Source organism: Heteronotia binoei, chromosome 21 (genome assembly GCF_032191835.1).
Source record: "Heteronotia binoei isolate CCM8104 ecotype False Entrance Well chromosome 21, APGP_CSIRO_Hbin_v1, whole genome shotgun sequence".
Lineage (NCBI taxonomy): Eukaryota > Metazoa > Chordata > Lepidosauria > Squamata > Gekkonidae > Heteronotia > Heteronotia binoei.
In genome coordinates, this window is record NC_083243.1 from 145,187,734 (window position 1) to 145,209,227 (window position 21,494).

The 21,494-nt window shown below is 41.9% G+C and overlaps 1 protein-coding gene across 2 annotated transcripts in view; it reads left to right on the forward strand.

Moving 5' to 3' along the window:
* Window positions 1-21,494, forward strand: part of DENND2B (DENN domain containing 2B) — a 178,398-nt gene that overhangs the window by 111,324 nt on the left and 45,580 nt on the right. For both annotated transcript variants that reach the window (XM_060261278.1, XM_060261279.1), the window contains 5 exons: window positions 2,839-2,935; window positions 4,906-4,950; window positions 11,611-11,795; window positions 13,588-13,697; window positions 15,417-15,486. In XM_060261278.1, coding sequence (XP_060117261.1) covers window positions 2,839-2,935; window positions 4,906-4,950; window positions 11,611-11,795; window positions 13,588-13,697; window positions 15,417-15,486 — 507 coding nt within the window. The remainder of the gene's footprint in view (window positions 1-2,838; window positions 2,936-4,905; window positions 4,951-11,610; window positions 11,796-13,587; window positions 13,698-15,416; window positions 15,487-21,494) is intronic.

Below are 21,494 nucleotides of genomic sequence, written 5' to 3' on the forward strand. Positions count from 1 at the left end.
ATATCCTCCACTCTGTTCCATTGCTCTGTGCAGTGCCATGTGGCCTTGGAAGCGGAGCCAGTGCGGCTTAAAGCTTTTGGCAGGAGCGGATGAGACAACGGGTGAGACAGCGGGTGAGACAACAAGACTTCTGAAATCTCCCCCCTTTCACCTTTCTAGCAGATAGTCAGCTGCTACTCACTTCAGAGGGATTCATTATCTTCCCCACAGGGTGCAAAAACGTATAGGTCCAGGTGTGATGAGGTTTTCCCAGCTGACTTTCTCCGTCAACACTGGCTCATCTTCATAAATGTCAGCCGTCCCCAAAATGACATCCATGAAGGTCCATCCTCAGCAGTGCTTAATGTCCTTGCTTGATACTTCACTTGGGAAGTTAACATATTAAATGCATTTCTAGCCCTCATATTTTTAGAGAAAACTGTGAAACCATCTAGAATCTGCTTTACAAGCTCGCAAAAATTTGATAGAAATTGTAAAAATCTAAGGTAACTTGTTTTACTTGTAATGGAGTTAAACAAAATTTAAGGACATTTTTGAACTCTGTTTTGAAGTCTTTTCACAAGCCCTGTGGGGCAGGTGAGTAACAACACAAAATAATACTTTCCCTTGCTGCCACTGCTACCCAGTAAAGCATTGAACCAAGACTAGGAGATTTGCACATTGATAACAACAACAAACAACAACAAATTTTATTTGTATCCCGCCCTCCCCGCCGGAGCAGGCTCAGGGCGGCTAACAACATGGTTCAGAGTTAAATTATACAAGTAAATAAAACTACATTAAACATTATCAGCGTTTAGTTAAAATCTGGTTAAACTTTAAAATTAAATTAGTTAATTTTTAAAAGTGCTAGTGCTATGTTTACTATGATAGACCCCAGCATCTGTGTTAGTAGTATGGCAGGCTGAACCACCACTGATAATCAGGTCTTCCTGTGTGATGGCATCCTTTTTATTAGCATTGCTGTGATGAGACCTGACATTTCACATCAGAGTTCCAAAGGAATTTGTATGCTAGAATTAATTGCAGCAAAGATTGAGAGCATGCCTTCATCAAAAACTTTGCCCCAAATGTTAATAAAGAAGCAGTAAAATATTTTATTTCTTAAACATTGTTTCCTGCCTTATTTTTAAGTCAAACTTTCATAAAGTTAGGCAAGCCAGAGCCCTAAAGCCCCAGTGAAATTAGTAAAGCCTAACTGCTTAGTTGTGTCCACTGATTTAATAAACAATACATCATGCATCATTTCCAAACACCAGTTTTCAGGGAAGAAACAAAAATATAAAGGCTGTGTCCGGGATGCATCTTGCTGGTCACTACTGAAAACAAAAATGCCTGACTAGATGGACTGTTGGCTTGATTCAGGAGAATTCTTGTTAAATTCATGAATTTTCTTAGACTGGATCTTTTAATTTAATGAAGCATAGGACTTTTTAGTGGATCAGAAATTCACAGTGATCAAAAGTGCAGCCATCTGTAGACTGGAATATCACTACATAGGATTGCACTTTAAATTACTATGAACAAAATGATGTTGATTTCAGTGTGCTTAGACTGAAGTAATTCTGTGTATGATTGCACTGACAAACTCTCAAGATTCCTTAAATTGGTATGAACAACCTGTGACTTTAGTTCCTCATAAACATTTTAGCTGTTTTAGTGTTTGAGCCTCCTTCCTGACATGGTAACTTCACACAAAGAAACCTCTATCTGAAATTAAGGCAGCGAAGTCACCTGATGGCTGAGGTGCCTCATATCTGACAGTGTGAATGTGTCCTCAGGTGCTTTAGTTTCCTGCAGACCGATTAGCATATGACTGTCTCAGGATCAAAGTTTTTGTCCCTAAGCAAAGGCAGGCAGGGTAGCAATATGCATAGATAAAGGCTACAAATACTTCTTGTTTTTGATGTGATGGCTTGTTGTGAGATTTGATGTAATGGGTCAGAAACTGACTGTCAAAACGTTTCAGAGGATGTCATGGCCTCATTGTGTAATGAGATGTTGTTTGAATAGAGGCGGGTTGAATTGAGTGATCTAACCCCTTGTTTCTAGCAGCTACCCACCGCATCTCAGAACCCTAAGAATCATGTTGGCTGACAGGCAGGTTCAGGTGAGAAGAGGTAGTCCTTTAAATGTCCTGGTCTGAAGACATTCAAGGTTTGTGATGTAATAATATTTTGTATTGTGTACATAAATGATTCAGCAGCCAGTGCAGATCTTATAAAATTGGAAAGACATGTTCCCTGTTAATTCCAGCCAGCAGTTTCTCTGCCATAGGTTATACAAACTGAAGACCACAGTATATTACAGTAATCTAAATGACACGTGATCAAAGCATGGATAACTGTGTCCACATCATGTTTCTCAAGAAAGGGTGGTGGTTGGTACACCAACCAATTTTGAATCTATATAGACTTTTAGCCAGACTTGGTGAGACAGTTCTTATACTGTTGCCAGATATGATGACACTAATGTGACCATGTCTTGTGAACTAATTCTCTGGCCTAATTTGATGATTTGCAAAATCAGAAAATCTGGATCATGGCAACTAGTTTGCTCTTGATATAGTCTGAGCTAGTCTGGTGAATCCCCTTACAGTCCAATCCCCACTATGTTTCATTTTTAAAATACTTTTAGACACCATGAAATTGACCTTGAAAGCACCTGTAGTGTAGAATCAGACTGGGGTGTGTGTGGATTTTCTAAAAATATGAAAATATTCCTGATGGTTGTGATTAGATTACATGGAAGAGCAATAAGTTAATAACATAAACATTTGTGAAGACTATATTTCCACCAAATGTATTCTAGAGTAATGGTTGCCTTCTTCTTTTACAGCTTGTGCAAAGGATCAATTCTATCTTTAGTGCAAAAAGGGGGAAAAAAAGATTGAAGAAGCTTTCAATGTCCAATATTGAAACAGCATCACTGCGAGGTATACCTTGAAAACCATTGGTCTTGGGAGAAAATGTTGAACATCCATCTATTATTAAGGAAGTTACAATGATTTCTTGACTAGTTTTCTTTCATCAGTTTCCCCCAAACCTGACACCTAAAAGGTCAAGGGCAGATGCATACCTATTGCACCAGAGAACTGCTGCCAGTTAGGGCTCCCTAGCCTGTGTCTCTATTTAAGAGTGATCATCCACCCCTTCATACTTTATGTGTTTACTGCAGCAGACACCAAGACAACACTGGTGTTATCATTGTAATTGCCACAGAAGGTGTGGAGCAACTTTTCTTGTATCCTGAAATTTATTTATGAACTTCTTCAGAACTGAAGTGTACAGATGTATCCATAGTGAAGTCTACATCCTTCATTCATTTTTCTGTTAACATGAAACCAAGATCAGCTACTAAAACTGGATCTTGCATGTACATTTCAAAAGGAATGTTTTGAATGTCTGCTACAGTCTGCCAATGTGTGCATCTTTCTTTGTGTGTAAAGCATGTGTGTGCTAGTATGAGTGCCAGTAACTCATCTTAAATCAATGGTGCTACTCTTTAATGACTGCTGAACCAACACTAAGGAGCTTTTCCAAGCCTGTGCTGATGATTCAGAAGTAGGTGTTTCTTGTTTTTGCCACAGCAAAGGTGTGTGACTGACTAAGAGTTGCATACAAAGATCCCATGTCACTTTCTTGAATTGCTTGGGAGCCAAATTTCTTGGGTGCTCATGCATTATGGTTTGTTCAGCCCAAGGCCGCTGTTTAACTTGTCAGCGAGGCACTCCTGTTTTTGTCTGTTCTTATTCGAAACACAGTTGCCCGACCAGACATCCCAACTATAATACACCTTGCTGCATGCCATTATTGATCAATCAGACAGCCCGGCCTGGTGCATTCTCTTTAAAAAAAAGGCTTGGCAAATGCACATGAACAATTTTGGTTTTGTGCACATGCACTTCTAGGAACATGGACTAAACAATGATTGTGTTACAAATCTCAACTTAAAGTAAACTTGAAAAAAAGCATTTGCGGTTGCTCAGAGTGCTTCTGTTGTGGTGCATGAGGCCCTTGTGAGCCCCTGCTGCCTTTCACCAATGATGCGGTTGAGCGCATATTGTTAAGATTAAAAACAAAATGGCACCAATCCAGGATTGACTGGGATGGAAGTTGCAACGGCTTGATGACACTGGAGTGATCAGATGGGAAATCCGTTCATGGTCCGTCATCAAGTGTTTAGGACTGGACTTTATGCTCTGTCAAATAAGTCTGGAACTGAGTTGGGGCAAGATGGGTTGCCCACAATTCACCGGCCATTCCCAAATGTTGCTGTCTGGATCTGCGCTTAAAATCCGACATGCATCCATGGCTATGTCAGATGTTAACTCATGTCTGACCGTGGCCCAAGTCTGGCATTTCTTATCAAATTAACCTTGATTATTCTCAGGGCTTTTTTTGTAGCAGGAACTCCTTTGCATATTAGGCCACACACCCCTGATGTAGTCAATCCTCCAAGAGCTTATAAGAGGCCCTGTAATAAGAGTCCTGTAAGCTCTTCGAGGATTGGCTACATAAGAGGGGCATGGCCTAATATGCAAAGGAGTTCCTGCTACAAAAAAGCCCTGATTATTCTTATAGTTTAGAAAAACTACATTTCCCTTGACTTCCCTGATGCCATGCAGCCTCCTTTCAATGATTAAAAAGTGTAGATGGCAAATATCAAACCTTTTTTCCAAATGCTGTATAAAGTAGCATGGAACGTAGCTCAAAATATATTTCTCTTGGGTTTGTCAATTTTCTTATTTCAAAAACTTTCGTAAGAACAAACTATTTTCCCCTTAGAAATCCTTTGACCATGTATCCTGTCTATTTAATTGCTGAGGAAGCAACAGTTTTGAAAACTAAAATAATAAGAGTCTGAAGGGTTTTTTTAACATTAGAATCTGTACCTCTCTTGCAGATGAGAACAGCGAGAGTGAGAGTGATTCAGATGACAGGTTTAAAGGTGAGAAATTTAGCGTGCCTTATCTTCTCTTCTAGCTGCTAAATTCCTGCAAAGTCAGACTAGAGAAATTATTTTTCTTCTAGAGAATTGTAAGCTTGTGTTGTCTTTCTCTTTTGGTACGTGGAATTTCTAGGTCTTTGTATTGCTTCAGAAAGCTGCAAAACATGTTTGAACAGAAGCAACAATGGGAGAAAAGAAAAACATGTGGGAAGCTCCTCTGAAACAACTTTCACCTTTCTTAGAAATCATTGTCTCCAGCCTGATTTTGTTTATCTTATTCAGGGCCCAAACATCCTTTCTCAGGGTCCAGCACAAGCTTTAAATAATACCCCCCACAATATCTTGAGTCATGATAGAAATGTGTATTTTATTTCTGAATGGGCATACCTAGATCATAACCATGTAATGGATTTGTGGCCTCAAGGCCCCAGCATTGGGTACTCATACTACCCCTCCCCCCCAATGCTTTAATCCTGCTCCTGTCTAGAGAATGATAGCCAGATACATTTAGGCTTATAGCAAAAAGAATATAATTGTTCCACAAAGCAAGCCATATTCTGCAGCAGCAAACCTCAGATTATGTGCCTTGAATGCATTCTGCAAGCCATCCATTGAGCATACGTGATTAGTTCATCTGCAGAGACTTGTCATACATTACTACAGAATTTGAAGTGTATATTATCAAATTCTGCAGTGGCTGCTGCATGTTGCACTCAGAGGCCTGTAGAACTCAGGCTGCCAATCCCCAGTTGGGGACAGGGATCCCTGGTTTGGAGGCCCTCCCCCTGCTTCAGGGTCATCAGAAAGCGGGGGAGGGGAATGTCTGCTGGGCACTAGAGTATGATGGAAAATCGATCTGTGAGTATCTGGGGCTCTGGGGAGGCTGTTTTTTGAGTTAGAGGCATCAGATTTTCAGCACAGCATGTGGTGCCTCTCCTCAAAACAACCCCCCCCCCAAGTTTCAAAAAGATTGGCCCGGGGGGTCCAATTCTATGAGCCCCAAAAGAAGATGCCCCAATCCTTCATTATTTCCAAATGGAGGGAAGGCATTTAAAAGACATGTGATCCCTTTAAATGTGATTGCCAAAACTTACTTTGGAGTTCAGTCGTGCTTGTCACACCCTTGCTCCCAGCTTCAACTCCAAAGTCTCCTGGCTCCACCCCCAAAGTCCCCAGATATTTCATGAGTCAGACCTGGCAACCTTATGTAGAAGTCATTCAGTGTGAAATGCACCAGAAGTGTTTCATAGTCATGTTCATTCTGAGTTAGAAATTGGTTTATTGTTATGCTGTTTTAGGCCCGTAGCTACGAGGGGGCCTGTGGGGGGACAGCCTCCCGACTTCTGGGTGAAGCCCCCTGACTTGGGGCCCCCAAACAGCCCCCGGGGTCTCTGCTGCATCCTGGAGCAGTCCCCAGCCCCCCCTTCCAGTTAAAAGAAGCAGTCCCCAGCCTCCCCTTCCAGTTAAAAGAGCTGTGGGCTGATCAGCAGGCCTTTTAACCCAGCAAGGGATTCTACTGCTTGGCTGGTGACGAGGAGTGGGGGTGCACTAAGATCCTGCGGAGCAGACCCTGCCGGGTGCCTGTTGTCAACCGGCTGTGAGTCTCTGGAGGCGGCCAGTAGCCTCTATAAATTTTAGTAGCATTTCAACATCTAAAAGCTTCCCCGCCACGCGCACACACACATCCTGGTAAGTAAATGTTCCCATCTGACTGCAAAACTTTCCCCTTCTGCTGCATATCTGAAGCTCTTCATGTTCTTTGTAATTCACAAGATAAAACTCGCTCCCTCTCCCCCCATACACATGAGGAAAGAGCATTTCCTCTTTTAAGCCCTCCCCCTTTCTTCCTCGGTCTCTCTAGCAAGCCATTTATTTAGCTCCAGCGCCACAAGACTGGTGACTGCCAAAAGAATGACTCAATGTATATTTAAATAACAAGACACCATGTATGTGTGTTCACTGTAACTTGTGGACAGGACTTGTGTGTGTGCATGTGTGTTGGGGGGCGGAGGCCTGTATTTGGGTAGCAGAACTGTGATATATGGGCTTTAATTCATAGAGTTAACAACTCTGGCTGGTAAATTCCTGGATATTTTTGGTGGATCCTGAGGAGGGCAGGGAGCTCAGTGGCATGTAAAGTCCACATTTCCTCCCCCCCCCCCACCCAAAAGCCATTCTGTACAGAGGAAATTATCTCTGTAGTCCAGAGAACAGTTGTAATTCTGGGTGATCTCCAGGCCCCTCCAGCAGGTTGGTAGCCCAATATCTTGGGAGTAAATAAGAGGACTAAAGATAGTTTTGCTTTCCATTGCTTCAGGTGACCATCCTGTAGTTTGCTTTAATTTTCACACACACACACCCGCCCTCCCAACTTTGTTATTCCAAGGAAGTCTCCCATCCAAATTCTTGCCAGAGCAATTTCAGGTTTTTTAAAATTGGTTATCAGTTTTGGGGGGGGGGGGCAGTAGGGAGTTTTAGTGTTCTGGGAACAGAAACAGATTTGGGTGGGTAGCAGCGTTGGTCTGAAGTAACAGAACAAAATTTGAGTCCAGTGGCTCCTTTAAGGCCAACAAAGTTTAATCCTGGCAGTGTGGGGCACCAGCCAGTGTGATGGTAAGTCAGGTGGCCATGAGAGAGGCTGTGGGTTGGGGCCGTTGAGTGCCCCCCCCCAAAAAAAAAAAATCAAAGGCCCCCTGACCTTCCAAATCCTGGCTATGGGGCTGTGCTGCTTCTTGCTGCTAGGTTATGTCTTTTCAATTGAAAATGTGGATTTGATTGTTTTATTCTACTGTTTGTTGCTTTGAGTGGCCATTTTGCCATGGATAAAGCAACTCTAGAAATTTTATAAATAAACACCGACCACTGTGCTATGCCCAGCCTGTGATGATTAAAGCATAGATATCCTGGACTAGTCCAATGCATGTTTATTGCTGAAATGAGGATTTTAAACTACAAGACTGAATCAGAGGGTAGCTTGTGTTGGTCTGAAGTAGTAGAACAAAGTTGAGTCCAGTGGCACCTTTAAGACCAATGAAGTTTTATTCAAGGTATAAGCTTTTGGATGTATGCACACTGAAGAAGCGTGTGTGCACATGAAAGCTTATATATTGAAAAAAACTTTGTTAGTCTTAAAGGCGCCACTGGACTCAAACTTTGAATCGGAGAGTGTTAGTGATTCCAGATTGTTTCTACAAATATAATCAGCATAAACCATACACTGGTTTTCTACCTATATTTGCACTAAATGATAATCCTGGAACTGGAATGCAGTCTGATATTCAACATTCAGCTAGAAACAAGCATTCAGAGAAATAGAAGTAATGAGATAGAATGAGCTCTGAGAGGATAGTGGTCTGGCTCTACTGTATTCTATATAACTGGTGTTACACAGGCTGAAAGTTGCTTCCCTTGGGAAGGTTATGTTTTGTCTAGTTCTTTGGTTTCCAAATGTTTAAACTCTCTGTTAGGAGAGATGCAGAGCTTGTGATGGCATTTGATTAAAATAAGTAATTGTTCTGAAAGAAATCTGTATGCATTTAGTGCATAGATTAATAAGTTATGCCTAAAGTGACTCATGAGCATAACACGTTGTATTTATTCTATTTATTTTTATTACAAATTTTATTTATTAGCTGTCTATCTACCTTACAGGAACTGGAGGTGGCTTACAATGCAAATAGCAGCAAGACAATAAAATTCACTTAAAATCCACCAATTTAACACTACTGGTAGGCAGCAGAATTGAAACTAATCAAATGCTTCATGAATAGAACTGCTTCCTAAAGATCAGAAATTATGGAACAACCTTTCCAGATTCACTTCCCTGGGGAGATTGTTCCATGATCATGGGACTTCCATTGGAAAGGCCCTTGCTTGTACTCGTACCAGGTGAGCTTCTTTGGTTGCTGAGAGAATCAAGAGGGACTCTCTCTATGATCTTAATTCCTGGCCAGGAACAAATTTTGAGAAAATGTTCCTTTATGTCTGTCACACAGCAGGGGACCAGGAAGGGCTTTCTGCTGGCTGCCACCACTTCGGTAATGGTCTGTACGGGAGGGCCAGAGCACCCACCCAATCCCTGTATCTTCCCTATTAGCAAGTACCTTTTAACCATGACCAAAGAGATGTGAGGACCCAGGCAGTTTAACAATAACAACAGGTTTATTATAAGTGCTCAAAACAATAAGTGGGTTGTAAAACTTCTTAGTGCACAGTGAATATGCAAACAGTAAAGGTTGGTACAAAAAAACAAAAAAGAAAACCCCTAACACAGCTAGATATACATTCCCTTTCTCTAATTCAAACCAATTCACTTACCCTCCTTGAGTGAGGGGACCCTCCTGCAGCCTTTTCCAGAGAGAGAACATACCCTGTCTGTGGCTTGGCCTTTTATGTTTTCCTCCCAGGTTCCGCCTCTTCTGGGCCAGTTTCCCCTCCAAAAACTCTGTTACCCAATCAGAGGGACAGAAGGGATCCTGGGAGATACAGGCCCACTAGCCACTTACACAGGATTCTGTGGAGCCTGTAGGCCTCACTAGGACTAGGATCATGACAGTGTCTGAGCAGATGTCCCAGGACATGTATGTTATAGTGCAGGGGTGGCCAAACTGGCTCAATGTAAGACCCACATAGAATAAATGTCAGATATTTGAGAGCTGCAAGACATGAATGTCAGATGTTTGAGAGCCACAATATGGAGGGAGGCAGGCAGGCAGGCAGGCAAATAGATGGGGAACATGAACATATGAAGCTGCCTTATACTGAATCAGACACTTGGTCCATCAAAGTCAGTATTGTCTTCTCAGACTGGCAGCGGCTCTCCAGGGTCTCAAGCTGAGGTTTTTCACACCTATTTGCCTGGACCCTTTTTTGGAGATGCCAGGGATTGAACCTGGGACCTTCTGCTTCCCAAGCAGATGCTGTACCACTCAGCCACCGTCCCTCCCCAAGGGAAGGGAGGAGGCAGGAGGGAGAAGTGGAAAGAAAGTGACTTTAACTTTAAATGCATTCTCCAAGCTGCTGGTTGTTTGGTTTGGAGATGTGATTTAAAGAAAGAAATACCTTCTCCAAGATGGCCAGCATAGAGGGCCAGGGGTGAGGGCTTCTAGAACCACACAATATGTGTGAAAGAGCCACATGTGACTCCCGAGCCACAGTTTGACCATCCCTGCTATAAGATGTCAAGGGCTCAAGCAGCCTAATTTTACACACACACACACACACACACACACACACACTTTTTTTGTTTAAGTCACATTCAGCTGCTCTCAGCATTCCATGAAGATAGTCTTCATTGGGCCAGGTTTGTGTATGTATGCACCTATCCTTTTATTTTAGATAATTTGCAAAGTCATATTGTCCTGCCACCTACATGGTAGAATCTCTTACTTTGTTTGTGGTTGTCTTCACTGTATTGCTTTCTAGATATAGTGATGACATAATTATATTTTCCAGTTTAACACCCCACAAAGTATCCAGGGGGGAGGAGGGCTGCAGCAACTTATTTGTTAAAAACTTGGTTCGATGCATTGGAGTTCAAACAGGAACATGCTTCATTGGTAACTACATACTAAGACAAAATGGCGGGGCTGCGACCCCACTTATATGCATGCAAAAGAACCACCCCTCAGATTCCCATACCAAATCATGGCAGTCAAGTTTCGTGCCAAGACTGCTCATTGGTTGCTGCTAGCATCCAAATCATGAGATGTATCAAGGTGTCTCTAGTGTTTCCCGCCACTGCCCGGGTGTATGTGAAAGCTTCACACCAAACATGAAGTCCAATACATAACATTATTAAAAACAGTAAGAAGCATGAAATTAACAAACAACAACCATATAAGAAGAAAACAGCCACACGGGCCTCTCCAATCATGTTAATAACAGCAATTCACATCCAACAGCCAAATGCTGTCCTGAAAACAAAAACTTAAGATATTTCCTGAGGGACATATAGGAGTATCCCTAGCTTCTGCTGTAGATATCTGGGGTGTCTCCTGAAAAGGCAAGTGAAGGTAGCATCTAGGATAGGAGTGTGAGTGTGTATGCCAACTTTTCATCTAGAAAAATGCAATGTCTCATCTGAGTTATACAGGTTGGCCAAGGGACTATACTTTTATATTGTATTCTCCAGAGGATTAGGAACTCTGAAAAAGAATATCTGAATACTGCAAGTTCCATGTATCTGTGTCTTGATTCTCAGGTGTGCATCTTCATTTGCTTTGATGAGATTGCAAGGAAACAGAAATGCTATTTCAGTGAATGATATGAAGAAGTTAGGAAATGTAAATGATTCTGTCATTTGAGATTTTTGTCACTTCAGTCAAAACATGCTTGGCAGTTCAGAACTGATTTTATGTCTATCATGGGCTGATTTTGTTTATACCTGTTTATTAATAAATATGTGGATTGTGATACAGAGTTGATTGTTCTTGGGGTCATGCAGTTGACTGGAACTTGTATTAATGGAGATAAATTATATACTTTAATTTGCTTAGATAACCTTTGCAAGTTCTGTGCTTGAAAACAGGCTGATTTATGTGGGAATTAGAAATGTATGGCATTAAGATAAGAGTTAAGATCCCAGAAGAATGCAGAATTTTGTGAGACCTCTGTGAGGTCATTGCTAACTGATGCTTCTTGATTGTTTTGTAACACTAGCTCACACCCAGCGCCTTATGCACATCCAGTCAATGCTGAAAAGAGCCCCTAGTTACCGGACCTTGGAACTGGAGCTGATTGAATGGCAGGAACGTGAATTGTTCGAATATTTTGTGGTAGTTTCCCTCAAGAAGAAACCCTCAAAAAATTCATATCTCCCTGAAGTAACATATCAATTTCCAAAGGTAATAACAAGAAATATGTTAGCTGGTACTTATTCATTATTCTCATTAGATCTGTTTGCCATAGTCATAATTATGAATCCCAGTATATGTGCTGAAACATGGATAATTTAAAAAAATCTCTTTGCAAAGGCCAGGGACAGAGGAAATAGACATGGTACTATATTTTCCTTCTGCATACCTGTCTCTACATAACCCCTTCCACTTCAGAAAGGTCTTGATCTGCTTTTAAAAAATAGCTGGATTTATCAAGTGTTCTGTGGGAAACAACTTCCACAATTGTTACATCTCTGTATGTTTTCATATAAATAGATTTTGCTCATGGTCAAAAAGTATTCATTTTCAAAATCATGAAAAAGCAGACCCAAAGAGGATGCTGATCGTGGGCTTGTCACTGAAAATAGCAAATTTTTGTTGAATTGCTCCTCTTAATTAATAAGTTTATTTATTTTGAAATTCATGTGCAGCCTCTCCAGAGACATGTTCAAGGCAGCTCACAAAGTAAAAACAATACAGTAAGATAACAACAACAGTATCAATATTAAGCCATAAAAACAACATTAAGCAACCTGATATTCATTAAACAGGCTTCAGACATGAAGCATGCCATAAATAAGCTTAAAAAGATTCAACCCTAAGTTAAAAGCCTGGGTAAAGAGGAGTGCCAGGCAAGCCTTAAAGAGGAGGACATTCCAATGGTGAGGTGCCACCACTGAAAAAGCTCTGTATTTGTTTGTCACCCACCTCACTTTAGCAAACAGGGTCAAAAAAGCCAGGACATTGTTTGTTTGTTTAATATCCCACCCTCCCCACTGGAGCAGGCTCAGGGCAGTGTGGAAACAGAATCTTAATTGATAGGCTGGACAGAACAAAAGAAGGCAGTCCTTCAAGTGCTCTGCCCCTAAGCTGTTCAAGGCCTTAACAGTAAGAACCTGCACTCTGACTTGTTCCTGGAAGCAAACAGGCAGTTAGTGCAGATCTGTCAGCACAAAGGTGTTGCAGTCTTTGTATCCAGCCCCTGATAATAGCCTGGTTGCTGCATCTCAAACCAGGTGAATTTCTGGATCTTTTTCAAAGCCAGTCCTGCTTAAAGTTTAGTACGGTAATCCAACTGAAAGTGATGGCAGTATGGATCACTGTGGTCAGATCACGCTTTTCTGGAACAGCCATAGCTGAAGCTGATAAAACTATGTGCTATGGAGGAAATCTGAGCCTTCAAACACAGAACAGGCAATTTTTTTTACTTAATTTATGCCTTGTCTTTCTCCCCAGTGGGGACCAACTGTGGTTTATATCATTCTCCTTTCCCCCCATATTATCTTTACTGCCACCTTGTAATATAGGTTATGCTGAGGGTGTGTGACTGGCCCAAGGTCTATAGACAATACATTGTCAGACTTATGGGCATTAGTCTAAACAAAACAGCACCTTGTTTGTTTTGTATTTTATATCTTCTGTTTTTGTGACTTTGTGTATTTACTTAATTTTGAAGTTTGCTTAGAACTCAGACATTTTGTCTGCACCAACTACAGGTTTTGGGGGACTTTCTTCTTTTAGTTAATTGGTCTGTTTATGTGTTGGCAAAAGTGGGGTTGGGGGGAAACTGGAAGCTCCTTCTTCCCCATCACAGTGCCAAGCAAGAAAGAGCTGTTCGAAGTGAGTTCCTCTGATGTATGTCTGATTCCAAGTCAGGTTGTGGATCTGTGACTTGGCACCTATTGAGCCTGTAATGTATTTTGCCCCTTATTTTGGAGCTAAATTAGAATCTGCTTCTAATTGATCTCTTCAACTGCAGCTAGAGAGGCCCACGAAACAAGTTCGTGAAGCAGAAGAACGGCTCAAGGCCATCCCCCAATTTTGTTTTCCAGACGCCAAGGACTGGAACCCAGTGTCAGACTACAACAGGTAAAACATCTTGTAAGCAACCACGAAAGTGGACTGCATGTATTACAATACTTCTGTAAGGTTTAAAGGTAAAGGTAGTCCCCTGTGCGAGCACCAGTTGTTTTTGACTCTGGGGTGACGTTGCTTTCACAACGTTTTCACGGCAGACGTTTTACAGGGTGGTTTGCCATTTCCTTCCCCAGTTATCTACACTTTCCCCCCAGCAAGCTGGGCAGTCATTTGACCGACCTCAGAAGGATGGAAGGCTGAGTCAACCTTGAGCCGGCTGTCTGAACCAGCTTCCTCTGGGATCAAACTCAGGTCGTGAGCAGAGAGCTCCAACTGCAGCACTGCAGCTTTACCACTCTGCGCCACGGGGATTTTTCCTTAAGGTTTAGCTCTAAGCAAATGTGGCTGAAAAGTTTAATCAGAACTCAATATTCTGTTCATTTCTGGTAATTTTCATCACTGCTATACCTGTCTGTTTTTTCCCCTATGGGACTAGTAGCAGCTTCTATTGAGTTATTAGGTGAGGGAAATAACTCAGAAGTGAAGGGTTTCCTTCTCCAGCAATGCCTCCTCCATCAAACTCGCTGTTCAGGCATCTTCTCTGAAGCCCTGGAATAAAAGCACAGGAGATCCTGATTCCAGGACCCCCTAGACATTTATTTTATTTTATTTTATTTATATCCTGCCCTCCCTGCCGAAGCAGGCTCAGGGCCTTAATAGTAAGAACCTGCTTCAGCGGGGAGGTAATTTGCATGTCTAGTTTGCTACTGATGCTTCCTGAAGTGGTACAGTTCTTGGAAGGACATCTTAATGTTTAATTTGGATGCTTGTGCTACTAGGGGTGTGCAAAAAATGTATTTTTTGAGTTCAGGTATATTGAACTGCCAAAATATTGGTATTTTCCAATATCCCTGAATCCCAATATCAACAAGGTATTCAAATTCAAGATTTTTCAGAAATCCCAATTTTTCCCTGCTCCATTATATCTTATAGTCATTGTTCCCATAGGACATGATGGAGAATCAATCTGGGTGTCTAGTGGGTTTGGTTTTGTAGGTAGAGAATTCAGCATAGCTGCTAGTGCCTCTCCTCAAAAAGCTCCCCAAGTTTCAAAAAGGTTGGACCGGGCCCCCATCTTCCACTGATTTCAGTGGAAGTGGGGAGGAAAGGCATTTCAAAGGAACACAGTCCCTTTAAATGCCTTTTGAAAGCCATGAGTGAATTCTGAGGGTGTTTAAAGGGCTTTCAATCCCTTTAAACACCCTTTAATTTCAGCTATCTGGTAGTCCTGGAAAGTCTTAAATTTTTTGGATATTGGGACTCAGATGTTTCAGATAGCTGAAAAAATACTGAGATCTATATCTGACTTGGACATACTGAATGCACACCCCTAACCAGTATTGCTTGGTGAGTATAAGTGAAGTCTTTTGTTTTACAGTTGCAAGGCAAAAGAATGGGCAGAAATGAATTAATTTCCAGTGAGGATATACAAATCCTGTTTTACTGTGGCTTCTCATTTTGAGTAATCGTTTGCACATGCATAGAATGAGTACAAATCCTTTGGTTAGTGTCAAAGCCACTCCAGGATTGTGGGATAAAACCACAAGTTTTGTCTGTCTGGAAGATCTCTCCAGACATGTCAGACATCTTGATGAATTGAAAGGAAAACAGAGTGAATCTTACACCTGCTTGTAAGGCCTGCAGTCAAATCTGAAATAATCTTTGTTACAGTGAAACCTTTTCTTTTATGCTGACTGGAGAAGATGGCAGCAGACGGTTTGGGTACTGCCGAAGATTACTAGTAAGTATGTCCACCTTTTTTCAGAGCACAAAATCCCAGAATGCTAATGAAATCAGACAAGTGCTGTTCTAACTTGTGGGCTTGTGCATTTTCTCCATGGAAGAGTCAATTAAAGAAAATCTTGACAAATCAAAACCAAATCAGTTTTGACATTCAGTGGGAGTGAAGCATTCCTATGAGTTTAATTTTATACTTTTTTTGTTTTGCTGGCTGTGGCAGAAACTTCCAGTTTTCTGCTTTTTATCATTTTCTCCCCCCCCCCCTCTGGTCTGTTCTTGCTTGGTCTTCACTTTCTTGGATGTTTTCAGACAACATGGGTAGCCATGTTATTCTGTCTATCAATAAAAAAGAGCAATAACAAGAGTCAAGTGCCACTGGAACAAGAGCAAGACCCCAGTACCGCTGAAGAAGAGCAGTGACTCTCAAAAACTCATAGCCTGCAAAAAAATTTTTTTTAGTCTTTAAGGTGCGACTGGACTCTTGCTCTTTTCTACTGTTCCAGACTACAGTGTACTAGAAGTTAAACTGGAAGCACCACATTAAAAAAGCCTCTGCTGTGAGAATGGTACTGATATCAGTTATGCATTATGTTCTCCTCATGGTGATCCTACTTATATTTTTGGAGCTATCAGCAGAAGAAACTTAACACTTGATCTCTCTTGTGGGTATCTGACATGCACACCAGACAGTGTGTTTGTAACCTGACAAAAACCCTCACTAACAAAGGTAGCTTTGACTCTCAAAAGCTTATACCCAAAAAATATTGATCTCTAAGGTGTTAGTGGACTCAAATCTAGCTGAACACCCCCCCTTGACTGCTAAAGAAAGTTGATGTCTGAATGTATTCAAGAATTAACATTTTCTGCTTATGTACTGTCAGGGTTGGCCCACCTACTAAGCAATGCTAGGCTATTGCCTGATATGCCAGAGAGCAGGTGCATGTGTGTGTGTGCCAGGATGCCCCTGGCCTGCCATGTGGTGGAACAGGACATGCCCTGGCTGGCTGGGTGGCCAGTGGTTCATGCAGTGCCTGGCTGGCTAGTTGTCTGTCTGTCTGAAGGCTCAGTAGCCCACCAATGAAGTGGGAGAAAGTGTTTGTGTCCGGGACTGGAATTTTTGCACTGCTAGTGTTGTGCACTGGCAGAAGCAGATTTTTGCTGCTTTCTACTGGCAGCCTCCTGCAAATTCCAGAAGGGTGATGCCAGGGGGTGGAGGGGATCTGCATGGACAAAAAGCTGTACAACATGGGTGGCCAGAGTGAGGAGGGGCAAAATCACTACTGCTGCCATTTCTGCCAGAGGCTCTTTCATGAAACTAGAGGTCTGCCACAGGAAGGGGAAATGGTGAAAATCTTTGCACCCCCCCCCTCCCCCCACAGTCTGGAAGTTCACTGCTGGGCCAAACCCAGAATTTCAGTGGAGTGTATTCCCTGAACCATAAGAAATAATGCAAAAATCCATATGCAGTAAGGGAGGATTATAAATTTGGTTATGCAATAGGAAGCACAGAAGCATGTGGGCCCGGATCAGAAGCTGTGGTCTAGAGTCTCATAATTCCCTTGACAGACAGTTATTCGGCACTGGCAGTTCAGTCTGTGCAAATCTTTTCTTAGTGGGGGAAGGAAAAAGAAGGGTCTGGATTAAGTGAAAGGGAGTCTGCAAGTGCTGCAGCAGGCATATTTTATTTATTTAGATGGGGCATGCGTATTCCGTCCTTCTTTCGTTATTCTTCCCTCCCCCAGTTTATCATTACTACAACAACCCTATGCAGTAGGTTAGGCCAAGAGAGAATGACTGGCCCAAGGTCACCCAGCAGGCTCTGTTGCAGGGCAGGATTTGATCCTGTGTGTCCCAGATCCTAGTCTGACACATTAACCACTATACCACACAAAGTGAGAGAAAAGAATTCAGATCTACAAGTTTATACGTGACAGAGCAAAAAGTAGACAAAAGCACAGGGAGATTTCTTAGTGTTTTGAGCCCCTCAGAACCCCTTTGTCTTCTCACCAGGAACCCTGTATTATAGGATGTTCATGTAGCATAAGTCCAAATGTACCTCATGTTACAGCTTTCCACCAGATATATCATGTTGGGACATTGCTACACTAGGAGCAGAGGTTTTTACAACTGAATTAGCAGGATGGAAATAAATACATAAATAATCAGTGCCCCTCCAACTTGAAAAAGATAAGTGCATAGACTTCGCCATGCTGAATGCATAGGCAGTTGTTTCTAAACTGCATTCAGATTGTGTTGGTTCTTGTCTCAGACTACGTTGGTTTATCCCCTGGTTTCTGCATCTCTCTTGAGCCCTTAGTTTGTTCCTCACATTTTCCCTATTGTTTTTCCCCTGCTCTTTTGGGACCACTTTTACTACCAAAGTGGAGTCACATTTGTTCACATGTTTAATGCTTCCTGCTCTTTTTGTTCCTCCCCCTCCACCACTTTCCACTGACTGGACTATGACTGGGGGCAACTTCCTCCTGTGCTGTCTTTTCTCCACCTCAGGATTTTTTTCAAGGATAGACTTAAAAAACAACAACACCTGCCTGGTAATGATATATCTCTATACTGTTATAAGAAGGCACAGGAGCAGTCATTGCTCTTCTTGCATGCTTACAGCAATTGGTATCTTTTTCTTTCTCTTCCATGAAAAAAAAATTGCAGTGTTCCTTTACTTCCTTATACCTTCAAAAAGCATAGGACCACTCACTGCTCTTTCCTTCACTCTTTGCCTTTGTGCTTTGGCTATCTTGACACCCCCTTTCCCTCCATGGAAAGGATTTCCCTGTTTTTTGCATAGGCATGTCTTCTTTTTTTTTTATTTTTAAGAAACACTCCTTGATAGCAACATACAAACATGCTTGTGCCTGGATATCCAGCACATCTTTACTTTGTTTATTCTTGTGGGAATTAGGTGTTTTATGGGGTGAGGGAATTTGGTATCATTTTTTCTCTGGCAGGGATTGCAGAGTGCCAGCTGCTTGAAAGCAATTGACTAGCTGGGTGAGCAATTGACTCCTCTCTATTTGCCTGCTGTTTGTTGACAGGAAAACTTTTAAAAACCAATGTATCAACTCAAAATGTCCACATTTTGGTGTGAACCTTAATGTGGAGGGAATTTCTCTGCAGGGACAATATGGCAATTGTCACACATGCCCATGTCTAGCTCCTTTTCTAGTAGAGGGTCAGTATTGATATAGTGCATGCTCATCAGTGGTGTTGTACCACCACCAGTGACTACTGATGAGCATGCACTGGTGATGATCACACACCCTCACTCAGAGAACTTGAGCAAGCTGAGACATATCTGTAAGAAAAGAAATTGATGTGGCAGCTGGAAAACTGGAGGGAGGGAAGACATATGAAAGCCCAGCATCTGATACAGTTCTGATGCTAATGAATTGATAGCTAAGAAAAGCCCTCGTGGAAAAGCCCCAAGATGATAAAGGACTCGGAATGCTTTTCCTATGAGGAAAGGCTAAGGAATACTGGGAATATTTAGTTTAAAGAAAAGACAAGTAAGGAAAAGATAAGGGTTATAAAATTATGCATGTAGTGAAGAAAGTGGATATAGATAATTATTTCTCCCTCTCCCATAATATTAGGGAGCAGGGATTGGTTCAGACCTGAGTTAAAGTTCAGACAAAACTTTGGCTGGTTTGCAAAACCCAGACTGAAGTTCAGGGAAAGCACCTTCCCCAAACTCTTACTGAGCTACTTCTTGGTTTGGTTCAGATGTCTACCCCCCACGTGTGTATATCACTTCTCAGCAGCATTGGGTACCACCCCTGCCTACCTGCATCATCTGGATGTGATGCAAGCACTTCACCCATCATGGTAGTGTCATTTCGGGGTAATGCAGGCACCATGTTGATACTAGTGGTCATCCCTGCTTTCACTATCAGTAAATCCCATAATCCTACTCAGAAATAGTACACAGGCGTTGTGGGGGGGTGGGGCTGATGTGCTTGTGTAACGTTAGGATGACTCAGGCATGCTGAGGGTGGTGCCTGATGCCACCCGGAAGTGGCATTCACACATGAGCGGGCCCCATGAACTGGTTCAGTTTGGGCAGGTTTTGTTTGGGTGTTTGATTCAGTTTGATGCTGCCCAGTTCACAAGCCCTGAATTGGGCTTTCCTGGTCTGTGCCCATCCCCATTAAGGAGTGCTCAATGATTCAGAATGGGAAATGGGCTGCACATTTCAACTAGCAATCAAATTATGGGATTTCAGTGGAAATAGTGATGGCTACTAGTATAAAGATTGCTTTAAAAGGTGATCAGATATAGTTATAGATTATCAGTAGCTACTGGCTATGGTGACTAACAGGCACCTCTGTATTCAGAAGCAGAAAATCTCTGAAGGTAACATTAGGGGAAAGCCTTGGCCCTGTTTGTTTCTTCTTCAGGGATCACATGGGGTTTTTTTACCTAACACGGCATCTCTTATGTACTTAAGGAAGTTATGTGGATCTTTGCATTTGGTTGTTTTCCAGGAGTCCTGAGTTGTGATTTTAAATTTTGGTTTTTATGGTTTTAATATATATTTTGTGTGTTTTATCTATATTGTAAGCTGCCTTGAGCTCTGTAAAGAAGAAAAGTAGTTAATAAATGTTTTAAATGAAAATATATATATATATATATTATATTTAAATATATTTTCAAACATGAACAATTCTGGGACTGGCTGAGAAATAGTTATAAGCTTTGATAGGCTTGGGGCTTTGTTTAGAAGCACAGCTTTGGAAGGGAATTGAAGGGTCAATTAGTTCAGCCCCCTGCAGCACCAGAGCTGAGAGAAACAAAGTGGCTCCAGCCATTGAGAAAATTTCCAGCTCTGGTGTTCTTCATTTTTTATCACTGTGCAAGCTGAAAGGAGCCACTTCTGTTGGTAAGGGGAATAATTTGAACAAAGGACTATGAAGCAAGAGAATTTTGGGCACTGAAGATGCTCAGTGTTGCTTTGAACTTAATGACATTGTAGCCTTTAATATTTTTTTTTAAACGCAGGAATAATATTTCACAAGGCCAGAGCCTTTGACTAAACTGTGAGCAGTTATTGTTCCTGCTATTATATATGACCCAGGAATGCAGTGTTTTTACTGGCACTCAGCAAGACAGCTCTTAGCTGGTAGCTATCCAGGACTCCTGGCATGGCTACAGCATTCCTGCAGATTTGACACAATGATTTTAACCCAAATTCCACATGCTAGATATAATCACTTGATGCTTTTAGAAGGCGTTTTTATACCTAATAAGGACAAAGAAGGATTCTGCTTTTTCTGAGATGTGATGTCAGCTGAGCAGCAGGTCTTGCTGTAGAAATAGCCTCATCTGTGTTCACTTAACTGAACTGTTTCTTCATGACTTTGACTGCAGCAGCACACGCACCTGCTGACCATCATCGTCATTCTTGGGTTAAAACATTAATCTAATATTTCCTTTGAACCGAGTGCAAATTGCCAAGCAGTTTGATCACTGATAAAAACATTCAGAAAGGCTAATAGAAACCTACTTATAGAAACACAGCAAATAAACAGAAATTAGCTACCTCCTTGGATTGAATGGAGAACAGTCTCTTGCCCCAGTGAAATGCTGCAGTCTTAACACTTACAGTGAAAATGTGTCTCTACCAACCATGTCTGTGTGTAAGAATGAGACCTCCTAAGATAAATTCTACCAAGTGTGTGGCTCAGTTGTCTTCTCCTGGGCGTGAAACTCTCAACTGGACTCAAACAGATGATGAACTGGGCCTGCAGAGTGATTTGAGAAGGGGTGTGGTAGCACCTGCTCTGTAGGAGATACGACAACTGCTGCTTCACCTGCATTCCGAATCTCAATGAGTAGCCTCAGTGACTTCACCTATAGCAGGGGTGGCCAATGGTAGCTCTCCAGATTTTTTTTGTCTACAACTCCCATCAGCCCCAGCCAGCATGGCCAATGGCTGGGGCTGATGGGAGTTGTAGACAAAAAACATCTGGAGAGCAATCATTGGCCACCCCTGAC